Below are 18,484 nucleotides of genomic sequence, written 5' to 3' on the forward strand. Positions count from 1 at the left end.
CTGCTACGTCTCTCCCGTAGTTCGCGGCGTAGCTGCCCATTGGATGAGAAGGCGGCAGCCGTCCCAGCGCAACGAAGGGGCGAGTTCTCGGAATCCGAGCAATATCAAGCGCGTCACCCCCTTCAAGCTGCGGTGGTCGCTCGAATCCCACCCGCCCTCCCAGTGTCGCCTTGCGCTGCTGAAGCCGCCGCGGCACCATGGTTGTGCTCGCCGTGATCCTGTGCTTGTCGGTGGAGGGTGAGGAGTCGGGGCGGACGTGCGGGACGTGCTTTGGGAAGCCCTGCGCCTCGGGGCTCGGGGGTCCCGGGCAGCCGGGGGTGGGCGGCTGCCCGGCGGATGCCGCAGTGCGGGCAGCCAGGGCAGCCAGGGCCGGCCTCGCCTCAGCCGCCTCTCTCAGGGCTGTTCCCCGGGATCCGCTCGTAGCGGTGCGGCCTTAGGGACCGACGGTCCAGGGCCAGGGCCGGGCTCCGTGGGGGGTTCTCGGAGTCGGCCTCCACCCTCCGCCTTTTTGAGGAAGGCGCGTCCTCCCGCAGTGCCGCCAACCTCCAATCAGCCTGGCCTCCTCTTCCGGCTCGGGAGGCCCTTCGGAGGTCGGGCGCATTTCTCAATGGACTGGTGAACCACAGCCCGCTGCGAAGAAGGAAAGGCCGATTCCTTAGCTGCCATTGGCTGCTGCCTTTATTATTATTCTTTGCATTCGGTTAATGTCTTCAATGTAGTGGTTGTCATCAATAATGGTGACGGCTCTAACTCATGTATGTTTCAGGATGTAAAAACTGGGGTGGTGTCATTATTTTATGTGATTTGTATCCAGGTGAACACAAAGCACCTCTCCATATTTTGTCACAGTTCCCAGTTTTAAGGATTTGGAAACTGGGATGTGAGTCACATCCTTAGGGTCACATGTCAAATCAATGGCAGCTTTCTGAGAGGAACCTGGGTTCCCTAAGCATTGAGCAAGAGTGGAAGTCAGCGAACATTTGGCCTCTCAACTTGTGTATTATGTGGTAATGCATTGCATTTGACAGCAATCCTCAGAAAAGGGTGTCGTCCTCGTTTTGCAGAGTGATCAGACCTAAATAGATTATTCAACACCATAGAGGCAGTAAGTAGTGAAGCTGGACTTGAACCCAGACCAGCTGGCTCCAAAGCACGGGCCTTTTCCATAATGTGTGTTGTAGCAAAGGCAGTGCTGCATGGGAGAATGTGGTGTGATGGGGGCCTATCTAGGGAATGCACACTGTGGGCAACAAGAGCCTAAGTTGAGAACAACTTGGAGGAATTGGTGCCCTGGTCTCCCGTGTGTCACTTTAAAACCAGTGGGAGGTCTGTGCCTATGCTGTGGGAGGTCCTGCGTCAGGAATGACAATTTAATTCTGTGGGAGGTGTAGACCAGTGATGTTCTTGAAATCGGTAGTTCTCTTCCATCTCTGGAGGTGCTCAGGGATGTGTGTTGATAATAGTTACATTTCTTTTCTTTTCTTTTTTTTTTTTTTTTTTTTTGTGAAACCAGGGATTGAACCCAGGAACGCTCTACCATTAAACTATACTCCCAACCCGGCCCTTTTTATTTTTTATTTCGGGACAGTCTTGTTAAATGGCTGAGGCTGGCCTTGGTGATCCTCCTGCCTCAGCCTCCTGAGTCACTGGGACTACAGAGGTGTGCCACCACACCCAGCTTTTTGTTTCTTTTCATTAGCTGACTTTGAAAAGGTCATTCTGATCTGTCCATTAAGATACTTTGGATTAGGCATGGTGGCTCAGACCTAATCCCAGCCACTCTGGAGGCTGAGGAGGAGGATTGCCAAGTTCAAGGAGGGCTGTCTTAATGACTAACGAGCCCATGTCTTGAAATAAGAAATGCACAAACAGGGCTGGGGATATAGCTCAGTGGTGCCCCCAGGTTCAATTGTCAGTACCACACACACAAGAAAAGAAGATACTTTGGGTGAATTTTTTATTTTAATTCAGTTTTTGAAATTAAGAAAATCTTTCCTTTAATACTGTGCTTTAAACAAAACATCTGTTGAAATTCTCTGCTTTAATGACATTGTTTTGATTCAGTGAGGTTTAGGTTTTCTGGTTTGGTTTTGAGTCTGAGATCAAATAATTGTTTCTGTACATGGTTTGAACATGCTTTCCTTACTAGAATGATCTAGTTTCTACAAACCAAGAACTTCTGCATTGCTGGGTCTTGTCAGATGAGGTTAAATTATTATTTTCCACAATGACTAAGTGTAATTTAATGGAAAACATCTTCAAGAGCTCCAACTTCTCTATTTGAGAAGAAAATCAAAATCCTTTAAAACATGGTTACAGAACTGGAGAGAGAACTAAGGAACTAGAGTTATAAATATCATGTCCTGAGGAGTATTTGAAAAAAATTCAGATATTTAACCTTGAGAGGAAAGGTGAAGAGTGAAGCACATGGAATTTAAGGGATGTCATGTAGAAGATGGAGTTGATTTGGTCATTGATACCCAGGAGGACAAAACTAGAACCCCCCTTTTTTTTCATATTGATGGATTCCATCCATTCATAGATCATAGCATAGTATGGTGGAGCTCTTAGAGAGAAGGACACGGAGCCTCTCACCCAGACTGGGGAGGTACCTCACAGGGCAAATATGGGAAAGGTTGGGGTGAAAAGAAAGGACATTTTTAGGGCTGGGGATGTAACTCAGTGGGAGAGCACTTGTGTAGCATGCATAAAACCCCAGGTTCCATTCCCAGCAAGAAAAGAAAATACACGGAAAGAAAAGAAAAGGCATTTTAGACAGAAGCACAGACATGTGAAAGGCAAAGACCAAATAGTTTGCTGAGGCAAGAATGTATAGGGGCTAAGTTGGAGAGATCCCAGAAGTAAGGTTGGTGAGGCCCCTGGGCTATTATGTTTTGGATTTGCGTCAGAGGCTCTGGACATTTAAGCAGAGAGGTGGACAAACACATTTGTATTTTGTAAAAGTGATGAGAAAACAGGGTCATAGAGGCAACCAGATCTAGCAAACCTGGTGAGGGACACTGAGGGAAACGGATTCAGGAGATGATAAGAAAAAGCAGTCAATAGAATTCAGTGGTTCAATTAGTCGTGGTGCTGCAAAAGGATTTAAAAGTTCCAGCCATGGTGGCACGTGCCTATAATCCCAGTAGCTCGGGAGGCTGAGGCAGGAGGATCACGTTTGAGGCCAGCCTCAGCAACTTAGGGAGACCCTAAGCAACTTAGTGAAAACATAAAAAGGGCTGAGAATGTGGTTCAGTGGTTAAACACCCCTGGGTTCAATCCAAATCCAAAATTGTTTTTTAAATTAAAAAAAAAAAAAATATATATATATATATATATATATATATATATATATATATATATATATATATATTTAAAGGCAACTGATTCAAGCAACTGGGCAGAGGATGGCATCCTTTTTGGAGCCAAAGAATGCAGGAGAATCATGTGGAAAGATGGTAGATCCAGTTTTGAACCTGTTGAGTCTGAAGGGCAGGTGGGACTTAGAAGGAAATGTCAACAGACTGTTGAGTATGTAGGTCTCAGACCTAAGGGAGATCTAGGCTGGAAATAAAAATCAGGGAGGCATCAGTGCATTTCTGGTGTTCACAACCTAGGAGTGGATGGGCTCAGCCAGGGAGAGCTCTTAAAATGGGAAAGTAGGGGGTCAAGAATGGAGCTCTCAGATCTCCGAAGTGGAATATGCTACGTGATCCATTTAGATGTTAGGAGAATGTACTAGAACTTTAAAAAAAAAGTAATCTTTTTGAAAACAGTAATGGTCACTTGTTTATGTCCCTCAGTTTGACTGATGTTTTCTCATGATTAGATTGGGAAGAATACTATACAGGTATCAATCTTATTAGAAATTTTCATTTCTGTGTGCTTTGTAATGTAATGCAAATATATAGCCTATTGTTGTTAGTATTAATATCATTGTTATTATTACAGTTCTGGGGATTAAACCCAATGGCCTCAAGCATTCTAGGCAAGTGCTCTACCTCTGAGCTACATCCCCAGCTCTGTAGCCTATCATTTTAGTACAAGTGTGCAGCATACGCGTGCACCCACGTGTACATACATGTACACATATGTACGGGCTTTCTTCCATCTTTGTGCTGAAAGGGTTGAAATCTAAAAAGTTGGGCCATCACTGCTTCAAAGGATGAGAAGAGAAACAGGAAAGCAACTAGAGGGATTGAAGGAAAACCAGGGACCCTGGCTTCGTGAAGTTCAAGGAAGGAGATTTTCAAGGAGGGTGTTCCCATTTCAGATGCTTCGGGAAGTTCAGTAAATTAAGGGCTGAAAATTGTCTTTTGGACTTGGCGGGCTGTGTGAGTGGCGGAGGGATCCGGAACTCTGGGCTTGGTAGCTGGGTAGCGTCCAGGAGGTGAAGTAGAGAAGCAGGTCATGGTTGATTCCAGTCCTAGGATTCTTCCTTTGAAGGGAAGCAGAGGCTGGTAGCTGGTTTTGGAGTTGTTGTTTGTCATTTTAATTTTAGAATGGGAACACCCTCAGCATGTTTTTGAGAGGGGAACGTTGGTCGTTTGAGGTGACTTCATTCACTCATTAACTGTGCAAGTATGTATTGAGTAGCAATTTGTCAAGCACCGTTCTTACCCTGGGGATACTGAGTGAACAAGATACAAATCCCTCCTTCATGGAGCTGATTTTCTTCAGGGACATCTTTCTATGCCTACCACCATATCGTTGCCTATCTTCTGATATGTTGTCTGTCTCAGAATAGTGGCTTAATAACATTTGAATGAGGGCTGGGGATGTGGCTCAAGCGGTAGCTGAGCGCGCTTGCCTGGCGTGCGTGCGGCCCGGGTTCGATCCTCAGCACCACATACAAAGAAAGATGTTGTGTCCGCCGAAAACTAAAACATAAATATTAAAAAAAATTCTCTCTCTCTCTCTCTCTCTCTCTCTCTCTCTAAAAAAAAATTAACATTTGAATGAATTGTTTTGTAGGTGAATGAGTGAAAGTCCCTAAGAAGGCTGAACACAAGCCTATGTTAGAGTGGAGGGGGCCATCCCTGCCCTCATGTCTGGAGGGAGAGGACATACAGGGAGGGGCTTGTGCAGATAAATTGGTGATGAGGAGAGGAATTCCTCTTCTTTCTGGGGACAAGGTAATCGGGTGAGACTGAGTGATATCCCAAGAAGTTGAAGGTCAGGGAGCCCATTTCAGTTCAGTACAAGGAGGAACTTTTCAAAGGACTAGAATGTTGGGACAGTGGAGCTGACTTCAGGTAAATACAGTGTTTGTAAATTGCGATGGGGTTCCTCATGATTGGTGATGTTCAAGTCAAGTATGGGTGGCTTTCAGCCAGGCGTCCCAGAGCTGTGATACCTGCAGTGAGCAGAAGTTTGGACAATGTGACCTTTCTCTGTATAAGGAGCCTATTTCTAAGGTTTCCTAAAGTGGTAGCCTCCTAAAGGAGTTTGTTGTATGTCCATGGAGGTTAATCTAACTACAAAGGTGACCCAAAGTTAAATAGTATGGCTTTTGCAGGGTTGAGTGAGTAGGGCCACATCTCAAAACAAAGGTACTCCAGGTGAAAATATGGTTCCTTCAAAGCAAATGGTACTTGGAAAGCATAGGTCTTGTGCTGCCCCATTTTCCTTAGACTTTAGCGAACCAAGATGTCTGTGGGTTACAAGTGACCCTTCCAGTCTGCTAGTTTTTGGACTGCCTCTGGCTAGAACGATTTGGAAATCCCTGTTCTGGCTGCTGTGCCGAATTGAAACCTAAGTCTTTGTGTTGTGTCAGCACCATCCCGAGGCCTTTTATTTACTGTCAATACTGCAACACCAAGACATTTACTGGCGCCTCCCAACTTTATTCCTATTCCCTGTAAATGGTACTTCTCTAAGTCAAGAGAACAACAGCCCTGCTTTATTAAAGTCTCATCTTCCTATAGGAGCCAAGATTTGTTTTGGACTTGCAGCTGATCTTTTCATAAGAACCTAAAACTTTCCACTAGTTCCTTGCCTTGTATAAACTAGACTCCACTGGGTTAATACATAACAGGAGAAGAAGCCAAAAACCTGGGGCTGGGGCTGGGGCTCAGCGGTAGAGCGCTCGCCTAGCACGTGCGAGGCCCTGGGTTTGATCCTCAGCACCACATAAAAATAAATAAATAAAATAAAGGTTAAAAAAAAAAAAAAAGAAGCCAAAAACCTTAGCCTTAGCCTTGGAGGGCTTATAAAAATGGTCCCTTTATTCAATTAGCCTTTATCTTTAAATCCAGACACCATACTCTTGGAGTAGTTGACTTAATCATTACAGAATACCTGTTCACACCCTCCAGATAGGTTGACTGAAAATACCGCATGGACTTTGTTTCTAAAGTCTGAATTGTTTTATTTTGTGACTGGTCACAGGCACCCTCCACTTGACAGTTCTCATTTCACTAGCTTTGCATGTAGGACATTGATCTATCCTGAGATAAGAACATACTAAAGTCTTATAAAGTCTTATAATGAGATACTAGAAACTTTATGAATTCATACTTTGTAGAGAGGGTCGAGGGTAGAAATAATTTAGAGATTTCAAGTTTTCTTTCTTTTTAGCCTGTTCCAGGGTTTTACTTTTTTTTTTTTAAAGAGAGAGGGAGAATTTTTCAACGTTTATTTTTTAGTTCTCGGCGGACACAACATCTTTGTTGGTATGTGGTGCTGAGGATCGAACCCGGGCCGCACGCATGCCAGGCGAGCTCACTACCGCTTGAGCCACATCCCCAGCCCAATATTTATTTTTAGTTTTTTAGGTGGACACAGTATCTTTATTTTATTTTTACATGCTGAGAATCGAACCCAGTGCCTCACAAATGCTAGGCGAGCGCGCTACCACTTGAGCCACATCCCCAGCCCCTGGGGTTTTACTTTTTGTTGTTGTTGTTGTTGTTTTTAAATTCTGGAGAAATGCCACTGACTGCTAATTTTTGCCAGATGGTCACATGTGCCTTTTAGGTGTTGTTTGTAGGAAGGTGTCTACATCATTAGGAAAATCCTGTTTTGTGGTTGTACTTTTGTTTGAGCAGAATATATGAACTTGGGCTGGGACTATAGCTCAATTGGTAGAGTGCTTGCCTTGCATGCACAGGCCCTGGGTTCAATCCTCAGCACCATTAAAAAAAAAAAAAAAAAAAGAATATATGAACTTAAATTCTTCTTCTTCTTCTTCTTTTTTTTTTTTTTTTTGTGGTACTGGAGCTGGAACCCAGAGCCCTGCGCACCCTAGGCAAACACTCTACCACTGAGCTACATTCCTAGCCATCCCTCCCCTCATTTTTCTGTTTTGAGTCAAGATCTCACTAAATTACTCAGGCTGGCCTTGAACGTGCAATCCTCCTGCCCTGATCTCCCGAGTTGCTGAGATTTACAGGCATATGCATCTAACTGAACTTAAACTTTGAAAAATAATTTGTTGACATTGAGGATTCAGCATTTCGTCAATTGTAATTTAGTATGCCAAGTCGGTGGATGGTGGGGAAACATGTATTATATTTAACAGTTTTCAAGGTGGGTACAAAAGAGTTATGGTGCTGATGATTCATTGAATCTGTTTTCTTTTCAGGGGTTTGGGGGAATGAGTTCAGTATATTAAGATCACCAGGGTCTGTTGTTTTCCGAAATGGAAATTGGCCTATACCAGGAGAAAGAATCCCAGATGTGGCTGCATTATCCATGGGCTTCTCCGTGAAAGAAGTATGTATATATTTTTAAATGCTTGCAATTCTTTCTAAAAACACATTTGCTGATTTCTTCTAAGAGACCAAGGAAGTAACAAACATATATAGGTATATTCACTGCATATTACTAAAGTTTTTGAAAGCTCATTTCTGGTTGGGGAGATTTTTGATAAGTGCTTCAAGCTTAGTTTCTGAAACAAAATTATTATAAATTATTTACCATGTAATTATTTAGTCATCGTTTAAAAATTCTTTGTATACCAGATGATGCATTTGTCCTATTTTTTTTTTAGCTTTTAAATATTTTTTAAATATATCTTTTGGGGGTGGGGGGGTACCAGGGATTGAACTCAGGGGTGCTCAACCACTGAGCCACATCCCCAGCCCTTTTTTATATTTTATTTAGAGACAGAGTCTCACTGAGTTGCTTAGGGCCTGGCTTTTTCTGAGGCTCGCTTTGAACTCGAGATCCTTCTGCCTCCAGCCTCGGGAGCTGCTGGGATTACAGGCGTTCGTCAGTGTACCTGGCTAAATATATCTTTATTTTTAATTGACACATAGTAAATAAACAGAGGTATTCTACTATTAATAGGATATATCTTTTCTTTAGTGCAGGTGATAGATTTGCTATGAATGATAATATTAGATACACATCTTGTCTGAGACTAGGAAAATAACGTGGTAATCATGCAGTCCTTGGGCAGCCTAGGACCTTGGTTTCTTAGTCTGAAACTATTATGTGTTGTAGTCACTGGCTGCTTACATGATTGTAGTGGAGGGCGTCTATATCCAGGCAATCCCAGAAATCTGAAGCTCAGGGCTTAGAAGGAAAGAGATGCATTTTGCTTTCTTATTGTCTCCTCCCTCATTATGCATGTGGTGAATTTGATGTGGTCCCTAGATATCTTCAGTCACCAAAAGGAACTTTCCTTCTAGATCTTTAGTGTGCTTGCAAGAAGCTGCTCATGGGAACTGCTGAGCTGCCGGGCCGAAGGGTGGAACCCCTGAGCTCTGTGTCGTCTCTGGGCAACCAGGGTGAACATATTTGTATGTTTAAGGATGAAAGTTGTACCTAAATTCTTTACAACCTTAATGTATTGTGGGGTTTTTTTGTTTTGTTTTGTTTTGTGCTGAGGATGGAACCTAGGGCTTCATCTTAGTAAGTGCTCTACCACTGAGCTATACTCCAAACCCTACAACCTTAAATTTGACTCCAATTGGCTATTAAAATTACCTTTAGAAATAATTGTTAGTAAACTGGCCAGGCATAGTGGATGGTGCACACCTGTAATCCCAGCAACTCGGGAGGCTGAGGCAGGAGAATCCTAAATTCAAAGCCAGCCTCAGCAATTTATCGAGGCAGTTAGCAACTCAGTGAGACCCTGTCTCGAAATAAAATACAAAAAAAAAAAAAAAAGGCAGGGGATGTGGCTCAGTTATTGAGTTCCCCTGAGTTCAATTCCTGGTATTAAAAAAAGAAAATTGTTAGTAAACTGACATGAGTTACTTTCAGAAGGAATTTTGTTTGTATTTAGTCTAAAGAGAATTTTGTAATGACAGTCTTGCTATGTCACTGAGAGAGAGAAAAGTGATTCCATATGTAAGGGTACAAAATGATTAGAGGAAGAAATTGTCCATGGTTATAGGAAGAGGAAAATGTTTTGCAATGTGGAATTTTAAAAGTCCTTGTGTTGTGTTTACTTGCCTGCTTTTTTTTTCCCACAGCAAGTTTGAGCTGATTTCCTAGTAGACTTTGTTTCAAATCAAGAATCTTAAGAAAATGAAGAAGGTAGATTAGGAGATTGCAGCTACTATTTATTTTATAAAATGGTTACTGTCCCCGTGAATTTTCTTGGCCAGGGTCATCAGAACCCCTTAACTCTGCTTAGTTGATATTATGGGGCGATGTTTTTCTGAGTTGATAATTAAGCACCATTTTATGCCTTTCGACATTTAGGATCTTTCTTGGCCAGGACTTGCTGTGGGGAACCTGTTTCATCGGCCCAGGGCTACCATTATGGTGATGGTGAAGGGAGTAGACAAGCTGGCTCTCCCTCCAGGCAGTGTCATCTCATACCCTTTGGAGAATGTGAGTATATCTCGCACTAAAAGTTTTTGTGGGGAGGGGCCAGTGCTAGGGATGGAACCCAGGACCTCTAGCATGCTAGACAAGTGCTCTGTCCCTGAGCTACAGCCCCAGCCCAGAGGAATACACTTTTTCATTTTCTCTTGCTGGCGAACATTATGAATTAAATTCTAAACACTTTTTTTTTCATTTTTGGATACACAATTTCTTTAAAACGCACTCTCTTTCGAAATTCTTTTGAGAACACAGTTTCATTAAAAAGATAATGGTAGTTATCAAGTTATGGAAACCTGGCCATTCTCCATGGATGAGAATTCTTTCTAAGATAAGAGATAGACAAGTTGTCCTGCTTAGAATGGTCAGAGGCTTGAGAAAGAGTGCCATTAAAAGAGAGCCACTTGAGGGTGTGTCCTTCTGACATTTTCTTGGGCATTGTCCTGTCACCTTCCCTTCAGAACTTTCCCTCTGAGACAAAAGGCTGTTTGCTGGCTCGCTTATTCCTTCACTGGCCTTTCAGGCAACGATGAGCTGATGGGAGAGGCCCTCTGTCCACTGCAAGCACTTGGACGTGCTGGATAAAAAGTCAAAAACAGGGCTGGGGTTGTGGCTCAGTGGTAGAGCGCTCGCCTAGCATGTGAGAGGCCCTGGGTTCAATTCTCAGCACCACATAAAAATAAATGAATAAAATGAAGGTATTAGTAAACTGGCCAGGCATAGTGAATGGTGCACACAACAAAAACCACAATTTTTTTTCCAGTGCTGGGGATGTGGCTCAAGCGGTAGCAGGCTCGCCTGGCATGCCCGGGGCGCTGGGTTCGATCCTCAGCACCACATACAAATAAAATAAAGATGTTGTGTCCGCTGAAAACTAAAAAAAATAAATAAATATAAAAAAATTCTCTCTCTTTCTCTCTCTTTAAAAAAAAAATGAAGGTATTGTGTCCAACTACAACTCAAAAATAAATATTAAAAAAAGTCACAAAACATCTTCATGAGCACAACTACCCTGAAAACAAGAAAGGGGTGCACCACACAGGTGCCAGATAGGAATAGAAAACTCAGAGGCCACCGTGGTAAGCAGGAGCTGACACTGAAAGGGTGTTTCCTGCCGAAGGTGAGGAGCTGTAAAATGCTGTCTGTCCACTTGCTCTTGAGAAAGGGACTAATGAAACCCCAGCTGCCTGGGGCTGCTGCAGAGGAGCTGACTTACCGCCCTGGGCCATGGGCCCCAGATTCCCCCAGAGAAATCTGAATTACAGGGGTAGGGAGGTTCCTTCTGAATTCACGACTCACCCTGTAGGGAACACCTCCTTTGGCTGTTATAAAAAATTGAAGGTGTGCACCGAGGGTGTAGCTCAGTGGTAGAGCACTTACTTAGCGTGTGCGAGGCCTTGGCTTGTCTCCCCAGCACGGGGACAATAAATAATTGAAGGAAAGTCAGAAAGTACTTGAAGGAAAAAACAAAATGCCATGAGAAAGGTGTCAGCCACAGTAACACCTCATCTTCCTAGATCAGCCGAAAAGCCGTTTTAGAATGTGTATTCAAATTGTGCAATAGAAACTAAGACACGCGAGGCAGTAGTAAGACATTTTTGATCGGTGATATGTTTGTTGATATTCTAAATATTTCAGAATTTAGATTGTGATGAGTTATTTAGAAATTTTTTTCATTTCCAAATGTATGGGTTCTTTTTTTAAAAATATTTCTTAGTTGTAGATAGTTGTAGATTCATTTTTATGTGGTGCTGAGGATCGAACCCAGTAACTCATGTGTGCAAGGCAAGCGCTCTACCACCGAGCTATAGCCTCAGCCCTGGGTTCTTTTTTTAATAATTTCTAATTTAAAAATTTTCATTTTACTGTAAGACTGTGGTCTGTGCAATGCTGATTTTCTGGGCATTTGTTTTTCAGACTTTCCTATGGCCGATTTCCAAGCACACATGGCATGCTTACAAAACAAGCATGTACTAGACCACAAGGCAAATCGGAACAAATGATAAAGAATCAGGATCATATTAACCACCCTCTCTGAACGCAGTGCATTTATATCTGAAAATAATAACAAAATGATACCTTAAAAAAGTATCTGAGCCGGTTGTGGTGGCGCACGCCTGTAATCCCAGCGGCTCAGGAAGCTGAGGCAGGAGGATCACCAGTTCAAAGCCAGCCTCAGTAAAAGTAAGGCACTAAGCAACTCAGTGAGACCCTGTCTCTAAATAAAATACAAAATAGGGCTGGGGTTGTGGCTCAGTGGTCGAGTGCCCCTGAGTTCAATCCCCAGTGCCAAAACAAAACCAAAAAACATATCTGGATCAACATACCCCTGTTCCATCCACCAGCCCTCCTACCGAGCCTTTGGTAACTATCTTTCTCTTTCTACTTCTATGAGTTCAACTTTTTTGTAGATTTCATATGTGAGATTATGCAGTATGTTTTCTAATGTGCCAGGCTTATTTCACTTAACATAATGTGAAGAGGGGATCCAACATGGCGGCGAGAGGGGAGGCAGCGCTTTCAGTACCTCCTCAACAACGGGGTCAGAGAGACGCATGGATACGCTTAGATTCGACCTGCTGAGAAACTCACTTAACATAATATCCTCAAAGTTCCCCTGTGTTATCACAAATAACAGGATGTCTGCCTCCCTTTAAAGTTGAATAGTAATTCACTATATATATATATCTCCCACAATTTTTTTTCCAGTGCTGGGGATTGAACCCAGGGCCTCTTGCATACTAGGCAAGTGCTCTACAATTAAGCTACGTTCCTGCCCTACCACATTTCTTTATCCATTTTCTGCTTATGGGTAGGTACCTAGGCTGCTTTCATATCAAAGCTATAGTGACTAATACTGCAGTCAACATGGAGTGTGGAAATCTCTTTGGCAAGCTGATTCCGACTCCTTGGGACATATGCCAGAAGTAGAATTGCTGGCTCATGCTTCAGGGGTCTAATGCACAAAATAGTGACTATCATAAATAATAATGCATTGTGGGTTTTTGCAGAGGGGGCCGTGGTACTGGGGAATGAACCCAGAGATATTCTACCACTGAGCTACATCCCCAGTCCCTTCTTTTGTATTTTGAGAGAGGATCTCACTGAGATGCCCAGGCTGGCCTCAAACTTACAACCTTCCTGCCTCAGCCTCCCAAGCAACTGAGGTTACAGGCAGTTGAATGAATTGCATTTTCAAATTGCTAAAAAAGCAGGTCTTAGGGTTGGGCTTGTGGCTTAGTGACAGTGCTTGCCTAGCATGTGTGAGGCATTGGGTTCAAATCTCAGCACCACATATAAAAAATAAATGAATAAAATAAAGGTCCATCAACTAAAAAAAAAAAAAAAGAGTAGGTCTTAAATGTTTTCACCACACACACACACACACACACACACACAAAAGTATATGAGGTTGTTAATTAGCCTAATATTTAACCATCCCACCTTGTAAACATGTTTCAAAACATCACATTCTACCCCATAACTGTATACAATTATTATTTGTCAATTAAGAATAAAATAAGTATTTGGAAATGATAAAAACAAACAAAAAATGTGACACTGCAGATTTAAAGCATACCGAATATCCAGGAGGCCAAGTCCAAAATAACACCTAGGTGTAGTGAAATTGAAGAATCATCAAGGAAATGGGAAATCTTAAAAGCTCTCAGAGAGAAAAGACATTGTCATTACCAAGGAATGAGAGTAGAATGAGAGCGGATTTCCCCTCATTGCCATTGTGGGCTGGAAAAGTGGCGATTTCCTAGTGTGAGGCTGGGTGAGAATATTACATAGAGAGTCATAAGAATGAAACGACACCAATCCAGGGACAATTCTGCTGCGACTGTTGAAAGATGGAAAGAGGATGAGTTTATGGTTGGTGATGCGGGAGAGCTAAGTCCTTGTTTTCTAGAATGGACAGTAAATAGATAATGCCTACACTTGAAAATCAAAATGTAGTCACATAAGCATCTTATTTAAAGAAGGTGGTAAAAACAAAAGGATTTGAGAGTGCCTCAGAGGAATGGGAAAGGGGGGGCGAGGCAAACATTTTTCATAAAATGTCTTATAGAACTATTTGTCTTTTTCAACTCTGTGTATATGTAATTCTTGAAAATTCATTTATTTTAAAAAGATAACAAGAAAGACAGTTGGAATAGATGCACTCCTGAATAATTCATGGGTTAAAGAGGAAATCGCTGTAGAAATTTCCAAATTATTTAGAACTGAATAATAATGAGCCTTATATTTAAAAATTGTGGGGTTCAGCTGAACAGCTGAAGTGGTAAGAAAAGGGATTTGTTTTGTTTTGTTTGGTACTGGGGATTGAACCAAGGGGCACTTTACCACTGAGCCACATCCCCAGCCCTTCTTAAATTTTTTGTTTTGAGACAGGGTCTTGCTAAGTTGCCGGATGCCTTGCTAAGTTGCTGAGGCTGGCTTTGAACTTGCGATTCTCTTGCCTTAGCCTCCTGAGCCTCTGGGATTGCAGGTGTTGCATCACACCCAGTGTAAAAGGGAAATTTATAGCTTAAGATGCACATACTAGACAATTTAGGTTATATAAGATTGGAAATTAATAAGCTAAAGAAACCAAAAAGTGGGCTGGGGTTGTGGCTCAGTGGTAGAGTGCTTGCCTAGCATGCGTGAGGCCCCGAGTTCAATCCTCCGTGCCACATAAAATAAATAAAATAAAGGTCCAAATGTATGATATGTGAAGATCATTGTACTGTCATGTGTAACTAATTAAAACAAATTTTTTAAAAATGAAAATGATAAAAAAATAAATAAAGGTCCATTGACAACTAAAAAATATTTTAAAAAAAGAAAAAACAAGAAACCAAAAAGTTTCATAGTAAATGCAAGTAAAGTGGAAGGAAGGAAACAATAAAGATAGGAAGGCAGAACATTTTCACCAAGAGTATTAATGTCATTTATTATGTGATTCCTGGGAAAATCATTGTGGAGTTTCTTTAAAATAAATATATAAAAAACCAAAATGCCATTGCAAGATTTTTATTAGCATATAATCCAAAACCAAACATTTTAAAACAGACTAGTCTCACTTTACATGAGAAGCTGTGAAGAGAGCTCCTTTTATTGCTTGCCCCTGATTGGCTGCTTAGAATACTTTTCCTGGCAGAAGATGGGGAACGATACAGAAGGCTCAGATGGCAGACCCCACAAAACCTTAAAACCAGAGTATCTTAGAATTCCACTTAATGAAGCTTCCATTTAATTAGCTAGCTGTTTTAATTAGTATTTCAAGTCCTGTAGATACAGAAATTCCTGGACAAACGGGCCTTTCCTTAGAATATGGTGGCAGAAAACAGTCGCTGTGTTCTCAGCAGCTCAGCTTCTTGCTTGGTGAGCTTGGTTGTCTAGATAACTATTTCTTCTCCTTCACAGTCTGGCAGTCATCTGATTCATTCGCTTCTCCTATGCGATTGCTAGGGACATGTTAGCATTTACCTTCAACTTTCCTGACCCAAGCGCCATTTCACTAGGTGAAATGAGGTTGGGAAGTTTGTCACTTGCTTGTGTTTTCTCTGCAAACCCTGAGGAGGTGACTGTGATCCCAAAAGGAAAGCACTTGTGGTGACTGGGGCGGGGGGGGGGGGGAGAGGGGGCTGGTCACAGTGTGCTTTTGCAAGTTTGCACATTCTTCCCCCCACCTCAGTTACCCATAAACTCATTTTAAGAGAATTTTGGGAAGAGTTAATGTGCATCTTGAGTAACAGAAAAATTGATTTCATTTCACAGAAGTATAAAATTGATAAGCTTAATTTTGATGCTGGGATTTCATCAGTGAGATTTATATAATCACATTGATTTCTGCCTGCCTGCACCACATTAGCATTAATTTGCTCCTTATAAACATGAACTTGTAAGTAGTAAAGGGAACTATTGGGAAAAAAAATCACTAAAAAAATCTCCACTAAAACAGAAACACTGCTGTATTGCTTATTTTAATAAAGTAATATCAGGAATAACATAATTTTTGTGGGGAAATTACTACAATTTATTTTTTAAAATAATGTAGAACCAAAAAAAAAAAAAAAACTTTTTATTCACTCCCTAGGATATGGTTTACTTTGGTAACGTCTCCATGGATATTTGAAAAAATATGTATATTCTGCTTTTGTTCCATAAATGTTAATTAGACCTTGAAAAAAAATGTTGAACAAAGCCAACTATGGAGATAGAAGCCAGCATTTTGGTCACCCCTGGGGGTGGAGGTGGGTGCTTCTCGGGTGCTGATGACGCTCTACCTCCTGTCTGCATGGGTTACATGAATGCATACATTTGTATAAACGCTTATTGAGTTGTTACCCCAGGATATGTACACTATATTGTTTGCATGTTATATATATTTTGATAATATAACATGTACATAGTTCTTTTTTATAATTAACATTAAGATATATAAAAAATTAAAAATATTAACACCTTCACAATTATTAACATACTCTTACTTAAAATCAAGAGTGATGACATATTGTTACTACATTTTTATACCAGATAACAGAGTGAAGAAAGCAACAAAAAAATAATCACTAAAATTCTGCTGTGGATCAGGATAAAATGTCTCCAACATGAACTCATACTTTCCTAATGAATTCAACAATGAGTATGGATTGCTTGTTATATTTTGATACAAATTTGAAGTAAATAAGGAGGTCTTGCCAGAGTTGGGTATTTCCGTCTACTAATACCTTCATGCATTCCTAAGATAAGAGCCTTAAATTCTTGGAGTATACTTTATAGCCTGTCTGAGAGTCTTCAGTCTATCTGAAGATGAACCCTAAATCTTATTATCCATTTAAAAATTTTCAAAATGGAAAAAGAGGTCTAATTCTTTCAATTAAATTCAGTACCTCGATTCCTCAAATCTCTTAAATACAAGTAAATACTTTACACATTCATTGTAGCATGTTTAATCAATATTGAAACCAAATGTGTTGCTGCTTCAAGTATGAATGATCACCAGAAAATGGTTTGTGCTACATAGTGTCCTGTGCATGTTTGAGTTGTATCTCATCTAGTCACATTGGGAATACAGACTCTGCTCACTAGGGGGCTGTTTAATCCTCTGTAGCCTTAAAAGGGCTCCAGGTGTTCATCTTCCAAATTTCCATAAAAAGTACCGGTGCCACCCAGGCTCTGTGGCACATGTCTGTAATCCTAGCAGTTCAGGAGGCTGAGGCAGGAGGATTACAAGTTAGAGACCAACCTCAGCAACTTAGTAAGACCCTGCTGCAAAAGAAAAATTAAATTAAAAAAGAGCTGAGGATGGCTTTCTTTCCCAGGCGGCTGCCGAAGATGGCGGAGGGGCAGGTCCTAGTGCTGGATGGCCGAGGCCATCTCCTGGGCCGCCTGGCGGCCATTGTGGCCAAACAGGTACTGCTGGGCCGCAAGGTGGTGGTTGTGCGCTGTGAGGGCATCAACATTTCTGGAAATTTCTACAGAAACAAGTTGAAGTACCTGGCCTTCCTCCGCAAGAGGATGAATACCAACCCATCCCGTGGCCCGTACCACTTCCGGGCCCCCAGTCGCATCTTCTGGAGGACAGTGCGAGGCATGCTGCCCCACAAGACCAAGCGAGGCCAGGCTGCCCTGGACCGCCTCAAGGTGTTTGATGGGATTCCACCACCCTACGACAAGAAAAAGCGGATGGTGGTTCCTGCTGCCCTGAAGGTTGTGCGACTGAAGCCAACAAGAAAGTTTGCCTACCTGGGGCGCCTGGCTCATGAGGTCGGCTGGAAGTACCAGGCAGTGACAGCCACCCTGGAGGAGAAGAGAAAGGAGAAAGCCAAGATCCATTACCGGAAGAAAAAACAGCTTATGAGGCTACGAAAACAGGCAGAAAAGAATGTGGAGAAGAAAATTAACAAGTTCACAGAGGTCCTCAGAACCAATGGACTCCTGGTCTGAGCCCAATAAAGACTGTTTATGCCTAATGTGTGGCCTGGCCTGCCCTTCCTCCATCGCCACCCTGGGATATGGGGGACCCTGGAAAGCTGACACAGAGAAGGGCCTAGTCTTGGTCTCTGCTTCTGTTTCAGGAGGTTTCTTAAGAGTTGTATGGTCAGAATTTATGACCTGCTTATTCATGAATTTAAAAAAAAAAAAAAAAAGAACTACCAGTTACTAGCAGTATTTTTTTTTTTTAAATGAGCTGGAACACTAAAGGGGGGTCTCCTTGGCTACAGGGGCACCCACCTGTCTTAACCATGTGGCCATCCTATACTCTGTAGCTGAAAGAACGGGAGAGTACCTGCTGAAGTGGGCCAAGTTTTAGAGGTGCAAAGACTGGAAATTGCACTGCCCCTTTCCTTACCTCTGTTTTGTGATCAAAAGCAAATAAATTATTTTTGAAGAAAAGAAAAAAAAAAAAAAAAAAGAGCTGAGGATGTAGCTCAGCAGTAAAGTGCCCCAGGTACCAAAACCAAAGTCCCCAGGCTTCTTTCTTAATACCATCTAAATGACTTTTTTTCCTACTTTCATTCAGAAAATAACTGTGGTCTTATTCTTAAATCGCAGGCGGTTCCTTTTAGTCTTGACAGCGTCGCAAATTCCATTCACTCCTTGTTTTCTGAAGAAACTCCCGTAGTTTTGCAGTTGGCTCCTAGTGAGGAAGTAAGTGCTAAAGTTTTTATTTAAGATGCTTTAAAAAAAATAAAAGCAGCTTTCATGACTTAAT

The 18,484-nt window shown here is 41.9% G+C and overlaps 2 protein-coding genes and 1 non-coding gene across 3 annotated transcripts in view; all 3 read left to right on the plus strand.

Annotated features, from left to right (window-relative positions):
- The first annotated feature begins 47 nt into the window (after window positions 1-47).
- Atp6ap2 (ATPase H+ transporting accessory protein 2) overlaps window positions 48-18,484 on the plus strand; it is a 28,390-nt gene continuing 9,953 nt past the window's right edge. The window contains exons 1-4 of the mRNA XM_027927339.2: window positions 48-237; window positions 7,586-7,716; window positions 9,658-9,789; window positions 18,325-18,420. Of these exons, the coding sequence (XP_027783140.1) occupies window positions 198-237; window positions 7,586-7,716; window positions 9,658-9,789; window positions 18,325-18,420 (399 nt within the window). The 5' untranslated portion in view covers window positions 48-197. The remainder of the gene's footprint in view (window positions 238-7,585; window positions 7,717-9,657; window positions 9,790-18,324; window positions 18,421-18,484) is intronic.
- On the plus strand, window positions 10,383-10,455 carry Trnaa-agc (transfer RNA alanine (anticodon AGC)). The gene has a single exon. It is a non-coding gene; the product is annotated as a tRNA-Ala (tRNA).
- On the plus strand, window positions 17,085-17,745 carry LOC114086077 (large ribosomal subunit protein uL13). The gene has a single exon (XM_027927340.2). The coding sequence runs from the start codon at window positions 17,104-17,106 to the stop codon at window positions 17,713-17,715; it is 612 nt and encodes a 203-aa protein (XP_027783141.1). The 5' UTR covers window positions 17,085-17,103; the 3' UTR covers window positions 17,716-17,745.

This window comes from Marmota flaviventris, chromosome X (assembly GCF_047511675.1).
Source record: "Marmota flaviventris isolate mMarFla1 chromosome X, mMarFla1.hap1, whole genome shotgun sequence".
Taxonomy (NCBI): domain Eukaryota; kingdom Metazoa; phylum Chordata; class Mammalia; order Rodentia; family Sciuridae; genus Marmota; species Marmota flaviventris.